General features: G+C 38.5%; 1 protein-coding gene across 1 annotated transcript in view; it reads right to left on the bottom strand.

Annotated features, from left to right (window-relative positions):
- The window catches only part of Svep1 (sushi, von Willebrand factor type A, EGF and pentraxin domain containing 1), a 200,233-nt gene that overhangs the window by 84,519 nt on the left and 92,463 nt on the right, over positions 1 to 23,251 (bottom strand). Inside the window, exons 13-18 of the mRNA XM_047525742.1 lie at positions 15,932 to 16,053; positions 13,098 to 13,206; positions 11,345 to 11,509; positions 10,544 to 10,777; positions 7,869 to 8,030; positions 6,399 to 6,560 (exon numbers count right to left, since the gene is read on the bottom strand). Coding sequence (XP_047381698.1) covers positions 6,399 to 6,560; positions 7,869 to 8,030; positions 10,544 to 10,777; positions 11,345 to 11,509; positions 13,098 to 13,206; positions 15,932 to 16,053 — 954 coding nt within the window. The remainder of the gene's footprint in view (positions 1 to 6,398; positions 6,561 to 7,868; positions 8,031 to 10,543; positions 10,778 to 11,344; positions 11,510 to 13,097; positions 13,207 to 15,931; positions 16,054 to 23,251) is intronic.

Below are 23,251 nucleotides of genomic sequence, written 5' to 3'. Positions count from 1 at the left end.
TAAACGAGAACAAAGAAACAACATATCAAAATCTCTGGGACACTATGAAAGCGGTACTTAGAGGAAGATTTATTTCATGGAGCGCATTTAATAAAAGAAGTAAAACTCAAAAAATAAATGACCTAACACTACAGCTCAAAGCCCTAGAAAAAGAAGAACAGACCAACACCAAAAGTAGTAGAAGACAGGAAATAGTCAAACTGAGAGCTGAAATCAACGAAATTGAAACGAAAGAAACAATACAAAAAATTGACAAAATAAATAGTTGGTTCTTCGAAAAAATAAACAAAATTGATAAACCTTTAGCCACACTAACAAAGAGAAGACGAGAGAAAACCCAAATCACTAAAATTCGGAATGAACAAGGAAATATCACAACAGACACGACCGAAATACAAAACATAATTAGAAGCTATTTTGAAAACCTATACTCCAACAAAATAGAAAATTTCGAAGACATCAACAGGTTTCTAGAGACATATGAATTGCCTAAACTGAACGAGGAGGACATACACAATTTAAATAGACCAATTTCAAGTAATGAAATAGAAGAAGTCATCAAAAGCCTACCAACAAAGAAAAGTCCAGGACCAGATGGGTTCTCAGCCGAGTTCTACAAAACTTTTAAAGAAGAACTCATTCCAATACTTCTCAAAGTATTCCAGAAAATAGAAGAGGAGGGAACTCTCCCAAACTCATTCTATGAAGCCAATATTACCCTGATTCCTAAACCAGACAGAGACACATCGAGGAAAGAAAATTTCAGACCAATATCCTTAATGAACATCGACGCAAAAATTCTAAACAAAATTTTAGCAAATCGCATACAAAAACATATTAAAAAGATAGTGCACCATGATCAAGTGGGTTTCATCCCAGGGATGCAAGGTTGGTTCAACATCAGAAAATCAATAAATGTCATTCACCATATCAATAGACTTAAAGTCAAGAATCACATGATTATTTCGATAGATGCAGAAAAAGCATTTGATAAAATACAGCACCCCTTCATGCTCAAAACACTAGAAAAAATAGGGATAGTGGGAACATTCCTTAACATTGTAAAGGCCATCTACGCTAAACCCATTGCTAATATCATTCTAAATGGTGAAAAACTGAAAACATTCCCTCTAAAAACTGGAACAAGGCAGGGATGCCCTCTTTCACCACTTCTATTCAATATCGTCCTTGAAACTCTAGCCAGAGCAATTAGACAGACCAAAGAAATTAAAGGGATACGAATAGGAAAAGAAGAACTCAAACTATCCCTATTTGCTGATGATATGATGGTATACTTAGAGGAACCAGGAAATTCCACCAGAAAACTTTTAGATCTCATAAGTGAATTCAGTAAAGTAGCGGGATATAAGATCAATGCACATAAATCGAAGGCATTTTTATATATAAGCGATGAATCTTCAGAAAGAGAAATTAGGAAAACTACCCCATTCACAATAGCTTCGAAAAAAATAAAGTATTTGGGAATCAATCTCACAAAAGAGGTGAAAGACCTCTACAATGAGAACTACAGAACACTAAAGAAAGAAATTCAAGAAAACCTTAGAAGATGGAAAGATCTCCCATGTTCTTGGATAGGAAGAATTAATATTGTCAAAATGGCCATACTACCAAAAGTGCTATACAGATTCAATGCAATTCCAATTAAAATCCCAATGATGTACCTTACAGAAATAGAGCAAGCAATTATGAAATTCATCTGGAAGAATAAAAAACCCAGAATAGCTAAAGCAATCCTTGGCAGAAAGAGTGAAGCAGGGGGTATCGCAATACCAGATCTTCAACTCTACTACAAAGCAATAGTAACAAAAACGGCATGGTATTGGTACCAAAATAGAAAGGTGGATCAATGGTACAGAATAGAGGACACGGACACAAACCCAAATAAATACAATTTTCTCATACTAGACAAAGGGGCCAAAAATATGCAATGGAGAAAAGATAGCCTCTTCAACAAATGGTGCTGGGAGAATTGGAAATCCATATGCAACAGAATGAAACTAAACCCATATCTCTCACCATGCACGAAACTAAACTCAAAATGGATTAAGGATCTCGGAATCAGACCAGAGACCTTGCATCTTATAGAAGAAAAAGTAGGTCCAGAGCTTCAACATGTCGGCTTAGGACCAGACTTCCTCAACAGGACTCCCATAGCACAAGAAATAAAAGCAAGAATTAATAACTGGGATAGATTCAAACTAAAAAACTTTCTCTCAGCAAAGGAAACTATCAGCAATGCAAAGAAAGAGCCTACAGAGTGGGAGAAAATCTTTGCCAATCATACTTCAGATAGAGCGCTAATCTCCAGAATCTATAAAGAACTCAAAAAACTCTACACCAAGAATGTAAATAATCCAATCGACAAATGGGCTAAGGAAATGAATAGACACTTCACAGAAGAAGATATACAAGCAATCAACAAACATATGGAAAAATGTTCAACATCTCTAGTAATAAGAGAAATGCAAATCAAAACCACCCTAAGATTCCATCTCACCCCAATTAGAATGGCAATTATCAAGAATACAACCAACAACAGGTGTTGGCGAGGATGTGGGGAGAAAGGTACACTCTTACATTGCTGGTGGGGCTGCAAATTAGTGCAGCCACTCTGGAAAGCAGTGTGGAGATTCCTTAGAAAACTTGGAATGGAAACACCATTTGACCCAGCTATCCCACTCCTTGGCCTATACCCAAAGGACTTAAAATCAGCATATTACAGAGATACAGCCACATCAATGTTCATAGCTGCTCAGTTCACAATAGCCAGATTGTGGAACCAACCTAGATGTCCTTCAATTGATGAATGGATAAAGAAAATGTGGTATATATATACAATGGAATATTACTCAGCCACAAAGAATGATAAAATTATGGCATTTGCAGGCAAATGGATGAAACTGGAGAATATCATGCTAAGTGAGATAAGCCAATCTCAAAAAACCAAAGGAAGAATGATATCGCTAATAAGTGGATGATGACACATAATGGGGGGTGGGAAGGGTTAGTGTTGGGGTTGGAGTTGGTGTTTAGGGAGGGGGGCAGGAATGGAGGAAGGAAGGACTGTATAGATGGAGGGGAAGGGTGGGAGGGGAGGGGGGGAAGGGGAAAAAATGGCAGAATGAATCAAACAACATTACCCTATGTAGATTTATGATTACACAAATGGTATGCCTTTACGCCATGTACAGACAGAGAAACAACATGTATCCCATTTGTTTACAATTTTATAATAAAAAAAAAAAAAAAGAAAAAAAAAAAAAAAAAGCAAATTAAAAATCGCACATTGAAATGACTGAGGGAAAACATTATCCCACAAGTACTGTTTTTTACAGTTTTAAGAACATGTACATCCCTGGATAAACACCTTTTGCCCTATAAGTGTGTTTCTTGACTACAATTAATAATATTGTATTGTATACTAAAAATGTGCTAATGGAGTAGATTTTAGGTCTTATTTATTTACTTATTTGTTTGGGATTTTTTTTTTGGTATGGGGATTGAACCCAGGGGTGTTCTACCACTGAGCTACACCTGCTGTCAGCCTTTTAATTTTATTTTGAGGCAGAGTCTTGCTAAGTTTCTGAGGCTGGTCTTGACCTTGATATCCTCCTACCTCTGCCTCCCTAGTAGCTGGGATTACAGGCATGTGCCATAGCACCAGCTTCAGGTGTTCTTACTACACAGAGAAGGGAAAAACTACATGAGATAATGGGATGCTAATCTGATAGACATAGTTAGCATTTCACTATGCATATCAAAATATCATTTTGTAAACCTTGAGTATATACAAAATTAATAAATGAATAGTTTTACAAAGACAGAGTCAAAGGTCAATGACTCTCATCCTGAGCCTGACTTTTAACTTCATCCTGGAGGTTGAGGATAAGAGGCTGTGTCACTGTGATTCAAAAACAGTCTTTCCTTCTCCTATGGCTATGTTAACAATAGCAACAAGAAGTCACTTGTGAGACTTATTCCTCAGGCAAAAATTATTTAAAAAAAAATACAAAATTTCAGACTCTTGAGTTTGTAGTGATAAACCAAAGATTATTCAATGACCTAAGAAGTAAATATTAAAAAATGTAAGGTCATTTTAAAATGTAAAATGTACAAAGAATATATAGCTTTAACATAGTAATATACTCACATATAATTGCATATTTATTAATAATAATTCATGTTTCACATGCTAAAAATGCAAAATGTGACATCAAAAAATAAGCTGTACAATGTGCTCATAAAAATAAATCAATACAGAAATACATAAAAGGGAAAGAGACAAAAAGACACACAGGAAAAAGGGAGGAAGAAAGGGGAAGAAAAAGAAAGGAAATGAAAGTCAAAAGAAATACATGAGGGACCATTTTAGAACTCATGCATATTTAAATTTAAAGTAAAATAGTGTTTATCCAGCACCGCAGGGGTCTTGAGGTTTGTTACTCTCAGTTCTCAGGAATGGCAGGCAAACCATGGTTGAATTTGTGCTAAGAATATTAGGAGAAATGGGGGCAGTTCCCAGAACCTTAGAGACTTTCTGGGAATCATAACTGCTTAATTACAAATTTGGTGTTAGACAAACCTCAAACCTCATTTAGAAAAGTTTTGTCAAATATGAACTTGTTTCACTAAAATATCTCAGTTGTGGTTAGAGTAAGTTGGGGTGGGGACAAATTTTTTTTACTGCAGAATTTCTTCCAAAATTAGTTTGTATATTAACAAAATAAAAGGGTCTCTAGCAGAACTATATCAACCATCATGTGAATCTTTGCCCGACTTTAAATAAATAAATTTAAGACTGTTTTTACACAACAGACAAGGTTTAGGAGTTTCAATGAGGTCCTAGCAAAATTCCTTTCTCAACTCTTCAGTGAAATATTAGGAGGATGAACACTACCTGCCTAATTACTCAGGTCTAAGATTTTTTATCTGCCATGACCCTACTACGCCGAGATAATGTAAACAGAGGGGTATATAAAAACCTATAATTCAATGTACGTTTTACCTTCTCCCTATGGCACTTGTGAGGACTACATCTCCCACATGTAGCTGGACACACCCCTCCCACCTGCCACACACAGGCTCCCCACACAGCTGTGTTTCCAGGAATCTGTCTCTCATAGGATATGGCTGTACGTGTGGCTGGAGTGAAAGGAGGGTAGAAGGTATGTGCTTGTGTCTCTGTGTAGCTTAGACAAGTGGAAGGCAGTGGGTTGGCTTCTTAAAAATATTAGTCATTCAATGAGGGAAGAGTTTTTTGTTCTTTAGGTTGCCATAGACCTTAGGCTTTTACATAGAAGCTCAGAGAATGGGGAAGACAAACAATTTAAAAATTTTTAGGCTTTTTTTTTTTTTTTCTGTCCTCAGTGATGCAGCAGAGGTAGACCAACAACTTTTTTTTTATTGACAGGACAACAGCTTTTTATTTTTAATCCTGTATTATTGACTTTGCAAAGTAGTCACAGATTTTGGAGAGTTTTTGGCAGCAGTTGACTATGACCATCAGGCCTAATTCACTGTCATTCCAAGACTTCATCTTTTATTTTTGTTTAGACTTTCAGGAATTTTGTGTTGGATAATTATATTCAGTAGGGATGTTAGAGATATTTAAAAATTGGAATGCTAATCATTGTAGTCCTCTTGAAGCCAGTGGTTCTCAACATGTGGCTCCTGGACTAGTAACATCAGCATTACCTGAAAACTGGTTAGAAATGCAAATTGTCAGGTCTCTTCCCAGACCTACTGAATCAAAGCTCTGATGACATGGTCCAGCTATGGGTATTCCAGCCTTCTCTGTTTACACCTGAGAACAAAAATCAGTGGCTCTCCATTTTACTCAGGGTCACTTGGGGGAACTTAAAAAGAGAATCAGTGCCCAGGCTCTGCCCCAGACAAGTTAAGCCAGAATTTTTGGGAGTGGAGGTTGGGGTTCAGTATTTTTAAAATACTTATGTAAATGTGCCCATGCTTTTAAAGTGCAGCTGGAGTGAACCACCACTCAGGAAACCTTCACATCATAAGGAATGACATGTTAGACTTCATAGAGGAATCTAATTTCAGAATTCTAAGGAACAGTAGTCAGAATATCATTTTATAAATGAGGAAACTAAATACCTAATTTAGATGTATTTATATCATCATGAAGTCATATAATTATTATCATTTGAGGCCTGCTGCCAATTTTTATACTTCTATGGATTCCTAATATCACTAGCTCAGTGTTTATATGTAAGTGCTGTTGGCTGAATCAAAAGGAGCTTTCCAGATTGTTTGTGTCCTTTGCATATGGTAGGCATATAGTTTGGCTGAAATATTCCACCCCCAAGAATAAAAAATGGTAGGTTTAGAGAAAGATCAGTGTCTAAAGCTTTGATAACCTCCACAAGCAGAAATGTCCACTGCTCCTCTTTTCACAGTCGAAGTGAGTTCTGGACATGAGAGGCAGCTCCGGGAACCGAATTCTGGCTGATACGTGCCCAGTGGACATGATTCACAAGTCTCAAGCCCACTGGATGAGTAGGTGCCTTGTTTACACTGAGCTAAAAAGAAAATGTAATGTGATTAATAATGATGATATTAAGTTGCATAAAATTAGCTCTGTGCAGGACTGGGTTTTCTGCATTTTAATACAGGACAGAATGAGGGACATGGAGAGCTCTTCCACCCCTTTCCTTCTCCCTCTGTTCTCCAAATCACTCTCATTTTCAGCATTGCTAATATTTTTAGTGCATTTCCAATTTTCTAACTCTACACTGGAGTTCATATTTCTCATTAAACATCCACACCTGCATTTGCAACAATGGCAAAGAAGCACAATTTTGAAATTCTTTGTTAGGTGTATCTTTTGTAACCTTAATGATGAAAATAAAATGTTTCCGACAGGAGCTCTTCTTGAGAAGAACAGTAGAAATATTTGGAAAATATTGCATATTTTAGTGGCAACAATATATGCTTAGAGCAATTCATTTCCAAGTGAATGAAGAATTGATTCCATCATATCAAATAACTATTCTAACAAAAATCAATTGACTGATCACTGAGTGTCATTGAAATCCTTTCCACTAATTAATGGAAGATTTAAGCAAAACATTCAGGCTAATCAGTGAAGGTGGATTGGAGTTCAACTTAGAACAATGGAGAGTAGTTTCAAAAAGAAAGATAAGTGGATTTCTTTATAATGGGGAAAACTTTCAGGTAATATTTTATAATTAAAAGAAAGAAAGAATAAATAAATAAAATTGCTTTCAGGCATGCTTTTTATTTCACTCTAGTCACGATTTAGGTTTCTGAGATGCACCAGGACTCAGAACACCCTACTCTGGAATATGGTATCTTGGCATCCTGAATATCTGAAGTTGAAGAAATTTGAGAAAACTATAAAAGCAGCAAGGTCTCTCTTTCTCCTGCCCTTCTCTCCTGAAGCAGATCCTAAGGCCCTACCTATGTGAGTGATGCCCACCCTATACCTACACCAGAGGAGAGGAATGTCCTTATTTCTGAAGACACAAGGACACAGGGAAGAACCTGCACAAACAGTCTTGGCTAAGTGCCCTCAGTTTACCATCAAGTCAGACCCCTTTGCCCAATCAGACTTCTCTGCAACTATCCACTTCCTCATCGAAGTCAGGATAAACAAACACTGGTTTCCTTGTTTCTTTGGTCTTCATTTCTGAAGGCTCCTATGTCACATAAGACTTATATCAAATAAATTTGTATGCTCTTCTCTTGTTAATCTGTCTTTTGTTATAGGAACTTCGGTCATAAACTAAGTGACGGGTAAAGAAATCTTTCTTCCCCTACAACTGGACACAAAATTTAGGGGGGTCAAAATGCCTCTAAGTCTCTACCTTTACATTCAGAGATGCTTCTGGAATGGAGGTATTCAGTGTAGGTCCCAGCTGGACAGAGCTTGCATTCGAGTTGCCCTTCTTCATCTTGATAGTATCCCATGTGGCAGCTTTCACAGGCAGAATGCTCCAGAGAATAATAGGTCCCCAAAGGGCAATTGACTGTGGAAAAACGGACAAGAAACACTAAGTGAAGTACTCCAGCCAGGGATACCTTCGTTCTCTTTTATCCCAAGACACAAAAGTAGCAACACAGGCTTCCAGGTACAGGTTTATTTTACTGTCAGAGGTTTACTCCCAAGGTAAACCTCTAGAGTGCATTCCTTGAAGCCAGTTGTATCAAGTTTTTCAGTTTTTCTTGAGAAAAGATGGAAATTTTCATTGACCAAGTTTAGGGCTTCCATGATGGGGCTTTAAAGTATGAGTAAAAACTCTTAAGACTTTACATCGTTGGTGGGACTACAACCACTCTGGAAAGCAGTATGAAGATTCCTCAACAGACTATGAATGGAATCACCATATGACCCAGCTATACCATTCTTCAATACTGAGCTAAAATCAGCACACTGTTGTGACATAGTCACATCAATGTCTATAGCAGCCCAATTCACAATAGCCAAGTTATGGAACCAACTCAGGAGCCTGTCAACAGATGAATGGATTAAGAAAATGTGGTATATATATATATATATACACAATGGAGTTTTACTCAGTCATAGAGAAGAATGGAATTATAGTGTTTGCCAGTAAATGGATGAACCTGGAGAACATCATGTTAAGTGAAATAAACCAGACTCAGAAAGTTAAAGGTCAAATGTTTTCTGTCATGTGGCATCTAGAGTAAATTAAGAGAAAAAGGGGAGAGTGGATCTCACAAAAATAGAGGGAAGATTAGTGGAAGGAGATTAAGGGAGTGGAAGGAGGGATGGGAAAAAGGAGGAAGTGTGGAATGAATTGTGCAAAATTATACTATGTACATAAATGAATATACCAGTCGATTCCATCTTTATGTACATCTATAAAGCACCAATTCAAAAAACAATAAATAAATAGAAAAAAACTAGTAGAGAAGAGGAAGAGGACTAGAGAAAGGGAAAAAATGGGGCTCTGATAAACAAGATCATCATGGAAATACACAGCCAACAAAGAGAAAACCACCAGAAGAAAAGGATAAAACCATAAATGTTTACTCTGAGGCTTTGAGATAGATAAAGCATCTTCTTAAATGTTCTGCTGAATGCTACCAATTATGAAACCTACTACTAGTCTATTACAGTATCACTCTGAGACACAAAAGCAGGCAAATGCAGTGAGACTGAAACAGGTAAACTAAAGTGACCCTTGTTCCTGCTGGTGGCTTGATGGTAGGCAAGTCTGAAGCATCCTCAAAGCCAAGGGATCCAAGGAAACAGGCCAGTTTTAGAATTTTCCTTCCTTGGCAGTCTGGAATGTCTCAGAAATCCTGAGGCCAAAGTGGAAGGTTTGACTCTCTGAAAAGACTGCTATCAAAGTGTTTATAGAGAGGACAGTTGAAAGTAGTACCAAGGTAATTCTGAGATGTAATGTTTAATAATCATCTAGGTATTTGTAAAAATGCAGACCCCTATGCCTCCATGCCCAAGGGGTTGGACCCATGAGTTCTGGGGTAGGCCTGAGTAAAGATGCATTAGGTAATGGTGACACAGGTGGTCTGAGGACCACAGTAAGAAATGAGAAGCAATTCCTGATTTTTCTCACAGGCAGGGAGGAAAACGGAGCAGGCTCAGAATGACAATCTTAATGTGCTTTTGATGGGCTGAATTTGTGACAGTATGGAAAGTCCAACTGAGCTCTTGGAATGGTGATAAGAACTGCTGGAGAATGTTTTCTGGACTGGACATGAGAGCCATGTCCACAGAGAGATAAGCACAAGACTCATGCCATTTTAGTTCAGCTCAGTGGACCGAGATCAGTTAGAGGAAGATTCTTTAGGAAACAGGCTGGATTGTCCAGATTGTGGCAGTCTACAAGGCGGGGGGGGGTTAAAGGTTAAGGAACTTGGTGGAGGGAGAGCTGGGATTGACTGCTTGATGTGTATAGGGTCTCCTTTGCGGGTGATGAGAATATTTTGAAAATGAAGGTGATGGTAGCAAATACTAATATAATGCCACTGAATTGCACACTTTAAAGTAGTTTACTTCATGTCATGTGAATTTTGTCTCAATTAAAAAAAGTGAAGACTTTGGAATTTGCTGAGTGGGAAATTTTGCCACACCATTTTTGTCTTAATGTTGAAGTTCTCAGTCTCTCTGGTTTCAGTTTTCTCATCTGCAATAGGTGCTTAATAGTAATGGTACATCCTAGAGGTTCTAAACAGGATTAAACCTGACAGCTCTCATCTGGCATACAGAAGTGGTCAAGAACCATTAGTTGCTATTATCAGAGTTACTTCTCAAAGCTGTGAGATTTAAAAATCTATAAATAAAAATAAGATTTGAGTTTCTCACTTAAAATAGATCTCTCACCCTGACCAACTGTGATTGCTTAGATCTTGGGACAAAATAGTAGTACTACCACACAATAACAGCAATATGTTTCATTTCAATATTCCTTTATGTGCAGTTATAAAATGACTTTTCCCATCTCTTTGGATCCAACGTTCACGGACTATTTGTGATCACAGGGAAGAGTCTTACCACACATCCGTCCTCTCAGCACTGAGCCTGGTCTGCAGAAGAGAAAAGCCCTTTCCGTTTCCAATGAATTGCTGTCAGCTACAAGCATTTCTGAAGCAAGCTGGAAGGAATACATGGGCTCTTTATTGAGGGTCCTTTTTAGTCGATTCGTGATAGTTTCCAATGTCTTAATGAGTCGTTGCTGATTTTCCAATTCAAGGGTATCATTTCTTTCATCCGGTAACGGCACACTAGCTGAGATGAGAACAAGACAAGATAAAACATAACACACACACACACACACACACACACACACACACACACACACATACACCCACACACGGTGTTTCTGGAAGCCATTTTCACCAAAAAGAAATGGTATGTTGAAAGTCTTTCAGGAAAAGCTCATTCAGAATAAATTCAACTACTACTTCCAGAAATCACTAAGACACGGATAATATTAAGAGCAATACAATGTTTTAGTCCTTCTCTCAGATGCTGGATCTATATCACATTTTTCTTCACAATAGCATATTAAATTGCTTCATATTCTCTCATTTTAAAAACATGCCTTAGCTCATCATGGTAAGATGGGAACAAAGCAGGATGCTTGTTGCCGTGAGAATCATAAAATACATCTGTGATACTAAATAGTGGGGGCGGGTGGAGAAAACTGGCAAAGCTTAGTTAATTATGCTTTCTCCAATTCTTCGTTCCAGGGTCATTTCCTAATAATGACAACAGTTGACAGGTTTAAGAAATAGGCTTCCAATAAAAAATTCCATATCACATTACCTTTCCAAATAGACAGTTTATCCTTACCTGTGATGTTAAAAATTAACTTAATTTTTTGGTTAGAGAATGGGTCACTTCTTTTAATCCGGGAAGTTCTGGCTTTACCGACGCCTGTGGGTGTCTCTTGTACAGCATCCAAGAAGTCATCGTAAGAATAATCCAGCCTGTTAGCTGCACCCCAACCACCTGGTCCTGACAGTTGGGGCAGAGGAACAAATGATCTTACAGATGCATCTCCATCCATGTCTAGGTTCTAATGTTAAGTTATAAGTTATTTGCACCTGACCATTTCTAAATGCCCCATGATGCACTACACACGGGGTTTGGTCTACGACCATCTATTGTAATTTCTGGGCACTTCACATTTAATTTAGATTACCAATGAATTACACTCAAGGAGGGTACCTATGAAGGTGCTTAGGCATTCATAACCTCCTATCTTTGAGATAGCAGTAAATTATCCTAACTTTATAGGTTAAATAAAGGGTAGATGTAGAATTGCAATCAATTCCTATTTCCCTTTTGGGCTTGTTCCAATATGAAAAACATATTGGCTTCATGAACTTAAAGCACATGTACAGGTGAGATTTATTCACAATATCCACATCATGTTTTAAAGGTGGGGTGGTTTCTACAGGCAGCATGTAGGTTAAGTATTTATAGGATGTAACTACACAGGGGGACTCTGGATGCCTGGGATTCACTCGATGCCCCGGTGTCGCTGTGGTTAAGGTCTGGGCCTCAGACTAACTTCTCGACATAGGATGTATGGTTACATAATCTTAATCAAATGACTTCTATTTTTCTGAACCTTAGTTCTTTCATTTATAAATGGAGATAATCAGTCTTACCTCATAGTTTGCCTGTGATATAGATGAGCCAATATATAGAAATCATCTAGCTCAATATAAAATCATTATTAAAACTCAGTAAATGAATATTAATATCATTTTGGCCATACTGGTGCTAAGTTATGTGCTGTACACAAAAATTATTTTTCAGTTTTTATTATTTTACTTAAACATTGTCCCCACAAGAATTATGTAGCTATTATAAAAAAAAATGACACATTATACTTAGGAAGAATCTTATTAAAAAATATTCAAAATCTACTTTGAGAAAACCTACAAATTCCACTTAATGGATATTAACTTGAATAACTGAATATTGATGTATTCTACATGAGGAATCTCAATATTTTCTATATATATATTTAATTAATAGTTTAATTGAAATGTCATTTGAATGCCATATAAAAATTTTTGCTAGTTCTTTACAACTGTTATGATTCTCATCTACAATATCATATCACTATTGAATTTTTTTTGGAGGGAGTAATGAGGATGAAACCCAGGGGCACTTAACCACTGAGCCATGTTCCCCAGACCTTTTTGTACTTTGCTTAGAGATAGGGTCTCGCTGAGTTGCTTAGGGCCTCACTAAGTTGCTGAGGCTGACTTTGAACTCAGGATCCTCCTGCCTCAGTCCTCTGTATGGGATTATAGGTGTGTGTTACTGTGCCTGGCTTCTCACTACTGAATTCTACCATCACAATATAACTTCATTTTTATCAACTTTAAGAGTTTTGGCCAATATCTTGAAATGATTTATTTGGTGTCCAAATTTAATATATACATAATGACCATTAAGCATAGCCATTCTATAATACTTGGTGAAGAAATTAATAAAACTTAAGTTTTCTGGTTTGCTTCGTTCTTCCGGAATTGTTGCATTTTGCAGATCAATCTGGCAAACTCCCGACACTAAATAATGTAATTACCAATTGCAAAGCCATTTTCGTAGTCATAATTATATTCCAGGCAATATTTTTTGGTCAGGTCCTCCAGCCTGCAGTCAATGTCATCAGCATCACTGCAAAATGATGGGACCTGCAAGAAAAGGGAACAGGATCAAGTGCAAATCACATCTCTGTTGACTTGGGACAAGTCCTGTGTTTCTCTGCCCTTCAATCTCCATTAGCAGGAGAGGGTGGGCCAGATCTCAGCATGTTCCTGAAAAGGTTCCCGACTCCCTTCTACCTGGTCCCTGCAGCCTGTAGAGCACCAAGAATAGCCTCATACTTCCTGTTTCTCACCACAGAAGCTCAGGACTAGCTGTCTCTAGACTTTCACCCCATATAGTTCCTCAGTCCCCTCCATCCCAAGCCCCAAACCTTCCTCTGTCTTTCTGCAACTCACAGTGGGTAAAAGGTAAATCTATTTTTTTCTATCCCTCTCTTTGTTCCTTTCACTTTTGCTCCAAATGAAACCCAATTTTCCAGTTTTCTGAAATATTTTCCAGAAAATGATTCTGGAAATATTAGAAAGTCTACCATATTGGAGTTCTGGGCAGACCTGAACGTGGAGGAATTACCCTCATGTTTCATTGCTATTTCTAGGTCGCATGTCCTCACACTTCCTTAAAGCCTCGCAGGTCTGAAGCAAATGCCACCAACGACACACTCACTGTCTCTCTCGGTGGCCGTCATCTCCAGTGTTTTCCCACTCTGAGTCACTCTCCTGTTCCTTGCCGATGCTTCTGTCTCCTTGACTTCTCAGTTCCTTTCCTCTTCTCTCTTTCCTTCCACTCCTCCTTGCTCACTCACTTCCATGTCACAACCTCAGGCCATGTTCGTCTCAGTAACTGCACCCTCTCCTGCTCTCAGGAATCCCCAGTTCCTTGGCTGCATCAGAATTCATAATCCATGGGCCCACCCTCCTCCGCGCAGGCTCGGCCTCTCCCGTCTCCACGTCTTTATCCACCCCTCTGAGATTCCCTGGTCCATCACCAGGGAGTGCCTCCTCCCTGAATGTCTCCTCACTGTTTGCTGGAGACCCCTTAAACCCGATTCAGCTAGTCACCCTGCTTTCCCTACACCTGGATCCACAGGGCCACTTTTGGTTTGAGAGAAAACATAGCCCACTTTCTGCCAATCCTACTACATTCCTTTTGTGCACTCATTCATGCTTTCCTAGAAAATTATTTCATGCCATCCTCTCTCCTCCTTCACCTTCAAGGTGTCCTCCTCATCCTTACTCACAGGTGGTCATTTTCCCCAATGGTGAACTAGAAGTCAGAAAGATCCGTGCATACACTTTCACCACATGGGCGCCCACTACCCCAGTCCGTGCTCTGGCAGACTCTCCTCCGAGACTCCTCTCTTCCTCTTACAATCTATATCCAGTGTATCAGCAAGTCTTACTGAAGCTACTTTCAGAACAGATCTCCAAATCCACTCACTTCTCAACACCTCCCATTCGACCCAAACCACCATCACCTCCTGCTTTCATTTTCTATGTGTTCTTCTTACTCTCTCCCTCCTTCTGCTTCTCCCATTGCCTGAGATCATGTGAAGCCTGAGTGGCTTCCATCTCACTTAGAGTAAAAGCCAACATCTTTACAGTGACTTTCCACTGTCTGATTTCTCACTCTGACTTTCTCTATTTCCTATGATCTTTTTGCCTGTCTCCCGTGACTCAGTCCATTATCCTCTCTACTCCTGTCACAATAACCTCTTTGTAGTGGTTTAAATTCCCTATCACACTTCTGCCTCAGGGTCTTTGCACCTGTTTCCCTCTATGTCTGTAACACTATTCCCCTAGGTATTCCCACAGTTCATAGCCTCATCCCTTCAGGCCTCTTCTCAAACAGGGAACTCATTAGGGAGGTTTCCCCTCTTTTGGTTTTATTTTGAACCACAGCACTATGCTTTCTAGCATGCTACATATTTCCCTCATAATTTGATTATTGTTTATCAATTCATTAGGATGTAAATTCTATGACTGCATGGGATTTTGGCTATTTTATTCACATCTAAATTCCTATTGTCTAGAATAGCATATCAGACTTACTAAATATTCATTAAATGAGTGAATGAACATTTAATAGCATATTCTGATCTATTATACCATCTTTAACCTGCTACAAATTTAGCTTGTGATAGACACTGAGTCTAACACACACAAAAATTGTGATAGACATTGAGTCTAAAACCCACAAAATTTTCAGGAATACTTCACCAACTTGGGATGGGTGATAATTACTATTGTTGACTTTTCAAGTACGTCTATAGTAACAGTGACCCAATGAGGAAAATTTTTCTTGGTTTTCTGGCAATAGTGACAATTATTTCTCTTTTTGGAATTTGGTTCTATCAGTTAGATATCAATAAAACTTTAAAACAAGTATTTATTGAATAGATGTCAGTTGATGTTTAATGCAGTTGTAACAATGCTCAGCACATAGAAAACACCACTCTACAAAGAAAATCCTTTAAATGTTCAATTAGCTCTTCATGATAAAACAACACAAGTCTGCAATATTTGGGTTTTTCGTCAGGGTTTCTCAAACCAGGGAATCCTGCTTCTCTAACTTTCCCACTTGGGTGTCTAAAACACGGAAAACTTGAGGCATATTGTTTTACTTACAATTTATCCCAGAAGTTCCAAATCTAGGAGTAATTCTAAACATTAGGTACAAGTTTGGATCACAAAGAAGAGGGGAATGGGAGTGGGAATTTCAGTTGTAAGTGACCTGGAGGGACTGTGACCACCTTAACAGCATCCTTTAAACCCTGAGAAGAAATGAGGACTGCTACTGACGTAACCGACATACCATCTTCCCCAGCGTTGTCTGAAACGCCTCCGAGAACTTCTTCAGCAGATCCGTGTCATCGCAGCGAGTCGCTTTGTACAGCATCTCAAAGGACTTGAATCCGTGGTTTGCAAAGCGTTTTACTGGAAAAAGTTGGGTAAAAGCACTTCAGTGGGTTAGCATTTTCAAAACGAAGATTCAACTTTCTATGGAATAACTGAAACTTAAAGACTTAATTCTGACACAATTTGGGAGATTGTTCTAAAAACAAGAGATAATAGTTAAGGGAAAGTTTTGAGGCCCAAACTGATCCTGATAAACCTTGAGGTAAGCAGCACTGTGCGGTTATCCAGTGATGAGTGTGCTTTTGATACATTATTCTTTACCTTCCAATCATATAAAAAAGTTGAGTATTTGAGAGAATAAGAGATCCTTTTATCCTGACTGAACCAAAGCTAGTTTACTTTACATTTACATAAATTTACATATCATACCTTTCTATTTGCAACCAACATACGTTGAAAAAATTTTAGGTACTATGTACAGTCATATTCCTTGAAATGAGACACATTTCTTTGTGGATCAAAAGTTTGCAGGGTTGGGTTCAGAAAGATGTTCCAATATATTCAGGGACGATGCCCATTAGTAGCATCCTACCATCTAAATTGTAAAAGAGGTAAATGAAGAGTATTTCTATTTATTTCCCTGATTTGGAAAAAAATAGCTCCAGTAAGTAGACTCTATTATTTTTTTTATTTTAATAGACGTTGGCACTTAAAATTCCATCTATGCTACCTGATCAAAGATTCACTCCAGATAACTTTGATCTACACTAGATAAATATTGGGTTACTTGTATAACCACGTGTTTAAGATTACAGAACGGATCTAAATCTAAATGGAATCTAAAGAAAATGCAAATGATCTGTTTTATAATCATCACCTAAGTTGAACATTATGTTTTTTTTTTATTTTTTTATTTTTTTATTTTTTTATTTATTTATTTATTTTTTTACGTTTACATAGGGTAATGATGTTTATTTTATTTTTCCCCTCCCCCCACCCCTCCCACCCCTCTTTTCCCTCTACACAGTCCTTCTTTCCTTCATTCTTGCCGCTGTCCTTAGCCTAACTCTAAACCTAACCCTAAACCTAATGCTAGCCCCTCCCACCCCCCATTATATGTCCTCATCCGCTTATCAGCGAGATCATTCGACCTTTAGTTTTTTGAGATTGGCTTATCTCACTTAGCATGATATTCTCCAATTTCGACCATTTGCCTACAAATGCCATAATTTTATCATTCTTCATTGCAGAGTAATATTCCATTGTATAAATATGCCACAGTTTCTTTATCCATTCATCAACTGAAGGGCATCTAGGTTGGTTCCACAATCTGGCTATGGTGAATTGAGCAGCAATGAACATTGATGTGGCTGTATCTCTGTAGTATGCTGATTTTAAGTCCTTTGGGTATAGGCCAAGGAGTGGGATAGCTGGGTCAAATGGTGTTTCCATTCCAAGCTTTCTGAGGAATCTCCACACTGCTTTCCAGAGTGGCTGCACTAATTTGCAACCCCACCAGCAATGTATGAGTGTTCCTTTTTCCCCACATCCTCACCAACACCTATTGTTGCTTGTATTCTTGATAATCGCCATTCTAATTGGGGTGAGATGAAATCCTAGGGTAGTTTTGATTTGCATTTCCCTTATTACTAGGGATGTTGAACATTTTTTCATATATCTGTTGATTACTTGTACATCTTCTTCTGTGAAGTGTCTGTTCATTTCCTTAGCCCATTTGTTGATTGGATTATTTGTATTCTTCGTGTAGAGTTTTTTGAGTTCTTTATAGATTCTGGAAATTAGCGCTCTATCTGAGGTATGGTTGGCAAAGATATTCTCCCACTCTGTAGGCTCTCTCTTCACATTTCTGATAGTTTCCTTTGCTGAGAGAAAGCTTTTAAGTTTGAATCTATCCCAGTTGTTGATTCTTGCTTTTATTTCTTGTGCTATGGGTGTCCTGTTAAGGAAATCTGATCCTGAGCCAACAAGTTGAAGATTTGGACCTACTTTTTCTTCTATAAGATGCAGGGTCTCTGGTCTGATTCCGAGGTCCTTGATCCATTTTGAGTTGAGTTTTGTGTAGGGTGAGAGATAGGGGTTTAATTTCATTCTATTGCATATGGATTTCCAGTTTTCCCAGCACCATTTGTTGAAGAGGCTATCTTTTCTCCATTGCATATTGTTGGAACCTTTGTCTAGCATGAGAAAATTGTATTTATTTGGGTTTGTGTCCATGTCCTCTATTCTGTACCATTGATCTACCTGTCTACTTTGGTACCAATACCATGCCGTTTTTGTTACTATTGCTTTGTAGTAGAGTTGAAGATCTGGTATTGCAATACCCCCTGCTTCGCTCTTGCTACTGAGGATTGCTTTAGCTATTCTAGGTTTTTTATTCTTCCAGATGAATTTCATAATTGCTTGCTCTATTTCTGCAAGTTACATCATTGGGATTTTAATTGGAATTGCATTGAATCTGTATAGCACTTTAGGTAGTATAGCCATTTTGACGATATTAATTCTGCCTATCCAGGAACATGGGAGATCTTTCCATCTTCTAAGGTTTTCTTGAATTTCTTTCTTTAGTGTTCTGTAGTTCTCATTGTAGAGGTCTTTCACCTCTTTTGTGAGATTGATTCCCAAGTATTTTATTTTTTTCGATGCTATTGTGAATGGGGTAGTTTTCCTAATTTCTCTTTCTGAAGATTCATCACTTATGTATAAAAATGCATTGGATTTATGAGCATTGATCTTGTATCCTGCTACTTTACTGAATTCACTTATGAGTTCTAAAAGTTTTCTGGTGGAATTTCCAGGTTCCTCTAAATGTATAATCACGTCATCAGCGAACAGGGATAGTTTGAGTTCTTCTTTTCCTATTCGTATCCCTTTAATTTCTTTGGTTTGTCTGATTGCTCTGGCTAGAGTCTCAAGGACGATGTTGAATAGAAGCGGTGAAAGAGGGCATCCCTGCCTTGTTCCAGTTTTTAGGGGGAACGCTTTCAGTTTTTCACCATTTAGAATGATATTAGCCATGGGCTTAGCGTAGATTGCCTTTATAATGTTTAGGAATGTTCCCACTACCCCAATTTTTTCTAGTGTTTTGAGCATGAAGGGATGCTGTATTTTATCAAATGCTTTTTCTGCATCTATTGAAATAATCATGTGATTCTTAACTTTAAGTCTGTTGATATGGTGAATGACATTTATTGATTTCCGAATGTTGAACCAACCTTGCATCCCTGGGATAAAACCCACTTGATCGTGGTGCACTATCTTTTTAATATATATTTGTATGCGATTTGCTAAAATTTTGTTGAGAATTTTTGCATCGATATTCATTAAGGATATTGGTCTGAAATTTTCTTTCCTTGATGTGTCTCTGTCTGGTTTAGGTATCAGGGTGATATTGGCTTCATAGAACGAGTTTGGTAGGGTTCCCTCCTCTTCTATTTCATGGAATAGTTTGAGAAGTATTGGAATGAGTTCTTTAAAGGTTTTGTAGAACTCGGCTGAGAACCCATCTGGTCCTGGACTTTTCTTTGTTGGTAGGCTTTTGATGACCTCTTCTATTTCATTGCTTGAAATTGGTTTATTTAAGTTGTGTATGTCCTCCTCGTTCAGTTTAGGTAGTTCATATGTCTCTAGAAATTTGTTGATGTCTTCGAGGTTTTCTGTTTTGTTGGAGTATAGATTTTCGAAATAGCTTCTAATTATGTTTTGTATTTCACTCGTGTCTGTTGTGATGTTTCCTTGTTCATTCCGAATTTTAGTAATTTGAGTTTTCTCCCTCTTTCTCTTTGTTAGTGTGGCTAAGGGTTTATCAATTTTATTTATTTTTTCAAAGAACCAACTATTTATTTTGTTAATTTTTCCAATTGTTTCTTTTGTTTCGATTTCGTTGATTTTGGCTCTGATTTTAACTATTTCCTGTCTTCTACTACTTTTGGTATTGGTCTGCTCTTCTTTTTCTAGTGCTTTGAGCTGTAGTGTTAAGTCGTTTATTTGTTGATTTCTACTTCTCTTTTTGAATGCACCCCATGAAATAAATCTTCCTCTAAGTACTGCTTTCATAGTGTCCCAGAGATTTTGATATGATGTGTCTTTGTTCTCGTTTACTTCTAAGAATTTTTTTATTTCCCTCCTGATGTCTTCTGTTATCCATTCATCATATAATAGTGTATTATTTAGTCTCCAGGTATTGGAGAAGTTTCTGTTTTTTATTCTGTCATTTATTTCTAATTTCAATCCATTATAATCTGATAGAGTACAAGGTAGTATCTCTATCTTCTTGTATTTGCTAACAGTAGCTTTGTGGCATAAAATATGGTCTATTTTAGAGAAGGATCCATGTGCTGCTGAGAAGAAAGTGTATTCGTTCTTTGTTGGATGGTATATTCTATATATGTCCGTTAAGTCTAAATTGCTGATTGTGTGGTTGAGATCTACAGTTTCTTTATTCAATTTTTGTTTGGACGATCTATCCAGTGGTGAGAGAGGTGTGTTAAAATCGCCTAGTATTATTGTGTTGTGGTCTATTTGAATTCTGGAATTGAGAAGGATTTGTTTGACGTACGTGGATGAGCCAATGTTCGGGGCATAGATATTTATGATTGTTATGTCTTGCTGATTTATGCTTCCCTTAAGCAGCATGTAATGTCCTTCTTTATCCCTTCTGACTAGTTTTGGTTTGAAGTTCACATTATCTGAGATGAGGATGGATACTCCAGCTTTTTTGCTGTGTCCGTGTGCATGGTATGTTTTTCCCCATCCTTTCACCTTTAGTCTATGGGTGTCTCTTTCTATGAGGTGAGTCTCTTGCAGGCAGCATATTGTTGGATTTTTCTTTTTAATCCAATCTGCCAGTCTGTGTCTTTTGATTGATGAATTCAGGCCATTAACATTCAGGGTTATTATTGTGATATGATTTGTATTCCCAGTCAATTGACTCATATTTGTTTTTGACATGATTTGGTTTCTCCTTTATTTGGCTATTCCTTTAGGCTAGCGCCTCCTGTTGCTGATTTGCATCGTTGTTTTTCATCTCTTCCTCATGGAATATTTTGCTGAGAATGTTCTGTAATGCTGGCTTTCTTTTTGTAAATTCCTTTAGCTTTTGTTTATCATGGAAGGATCTTATTTCATCGTCAAATTTGAAGGTAAGTTTTGCTGGGTATAAGATTCTTGGTTGGTATCCATTTTCTTTCAGGGCTTGGTATATGTTGTTCCAGGCCCTTCTAGCTTTTAGGGTCTGGATTGAAAAATCTGCTGATATTCTTATTGGTTTCCCTCTGAATGTAATTTGATTCTTTTCTCTCGCGGCCTTTAAAATTCTGTCTTTATTTTGTATGTTAGGTATTTTCATAATAATGTGCCTTGGTGTGGGTCTGTTGTAATTTTTTATGTTTGGAGTTCTATAAGCCTCTTGTACTTGGTTTTCCATTTCATTCTTCAGATTTGGGAAATTTTCTGTTATTATTTCATTGAATAGATTGTTCATTCCTTTGGTTTGTTTCTCTAAGCCTTCCTCAATCCCAATAATTCTTAAATTTGGCCTTTTCATGATATCCCATAATTCTTGTAGATTCTGTTCATGATTTCTTACCATCTTTTCTGTTTGGCCAACTTTGCTTTCAAGATTAAATAATTTGTCTTCAATGTCTGAGGTTCTGTCTTCCAGGTGTTCTATCCTATTAGTTATGCTTTCTATGGAGTTTTTAACTTGGTTTATTGTTTCCTTCAAGTATTTCAGTTTGTTTTTTTTTTCAGTATCTCTAACTCTTTATTGAAATGATCTCTTGCTTCCCGTATTTGGTCTTTTAACTGTTAATTGGTGCGATCATTTAATGCCTGCATTTGCTCTTTCATCTCCTCCTTCAATGCCTGCATTTGCTCTTTCATCTCCTCATTAGCTTCCCTGATCGTTTTAATTACGTACATTCTGAACTCCCTTTCTGACATTTCTTCTGCTGTGCTGTCATTGGGTTTTATTGATGTAGTATCTAGGTTTGTTTGGGACATTTTCTTCCCTTGTTTTCTCATATTGGTCAGTTGTCAGTGGGACCCTGAGATATTGCAGTTTTCCGCTATTGGCTTATAGTGTTCCGGTAGATTTCCAGTGTATCACCTCCCAGCCTTCAGTAGCCTGATGTCTTGGAGGAATCTGATAAAGCAGCTCATCCGAAGAAAACTGCCCCTAGCCCCCTACTGGTTCCACGGTTTGGAACTGGTTCTGTGCGGAAATGCTCTCACGGTGGGCCTGCGCCATGCAGCTGGCCGTGTGGGAGGAGCCCACTGCCGGAGTGTGGAAGGCTACCTTGGGAAGACTCTAGCTGCCCTGCCCGGCTCCAATAAGCCACCTCTATCTGGGCCTGCCACCCGGACCGAGCTTTACCCAGTGGGCAGACTCACCAGTGGCTCTATTTCAGTCCGAGTCTCTCAATGCCTCCCCTTCTTAACTCCTGGGTTCTGGAGCGACTGGGGGTGCAGTCTCCCTCTAGGCCGCCATCTTGGATCGCCCCGAGAAGAGAGCCTGCAGCCGGAGTGGGCAGAGCCGCCTGAAGAGGTCTCTGGCTGCCCTGCCCTAATCCCAGAGGCTGTTTGCGGATCGCGGCTCTCCGCTGGTTCGTTGCTGGAGTACGCTGCGCTGCAGGGGCTCCAGGACTCGGAGCTTGTTCTGGTCAGAAAGGCTCTCACTAGCGGGCCAGTTCCGTTCCGAGAACCTGGAGAAGCTGGCTGTGTGGGCGGGGCCCACCGCCGGAGTGCGCAGGGCTGCCTGTGGATGACTTTAGCTGCCCTGCCCGGCTCCGATAAGCCACCTCTATCTGGGCCTGCCACCCGGGCCAAGCTTTACCCAGTGGGCAGACTCACCCTTGGTTCTATTTCAGTCCGAGTCTCTCAATGCCTCCCCTTCTTAACTCCAGGGTTCTGGAGCGACTGGGGGTGCAGTCTCCCTCTAGGCCGCCATCTTGGATCGCCCCGTGAGCATTATGTTAAACATAAGCTCTAACAGACTAGGAGACTCTGGATTCATGTGTACAGATCAAAAACTGCATGCTTGGTTGGGGAAATGGAAATGCTTATTATACTGGTTGGCTTATTACACATTGCATACATGTATTGAATTACCATAATGTACTCCATAAAGATACAAATAAAAAAACAAACTAAAAAATAATAAATGAGAAATAAGAATTTTTTTTTTTTTTTTTAAAACTACATGCTGGATGTGAGGGTGATCTGGCTGCGACATCTGTCACCCCATTGATCGCCAGGG

The sequence above is a fragment of the Sciurus carolinensis genome, chromosome 14 (genome assembly GCF_902686445.1).
Source record: "Sciurus carolinensis chromosome 14, mSciCar1.2, whole genome shotgun sequence".
NCBI classification, from domain to species: Eukaryota; Metazoa; Chordata; class Mammalia; order Rodentia; family Sciuridae; genus Sciurus; species Sciurus carolinensis.
The sequence above is the reverse complement of the archived record's forward strand: the minus strand, read 5'-3'. Positions and strand labels throughout refer to the sequence as shown.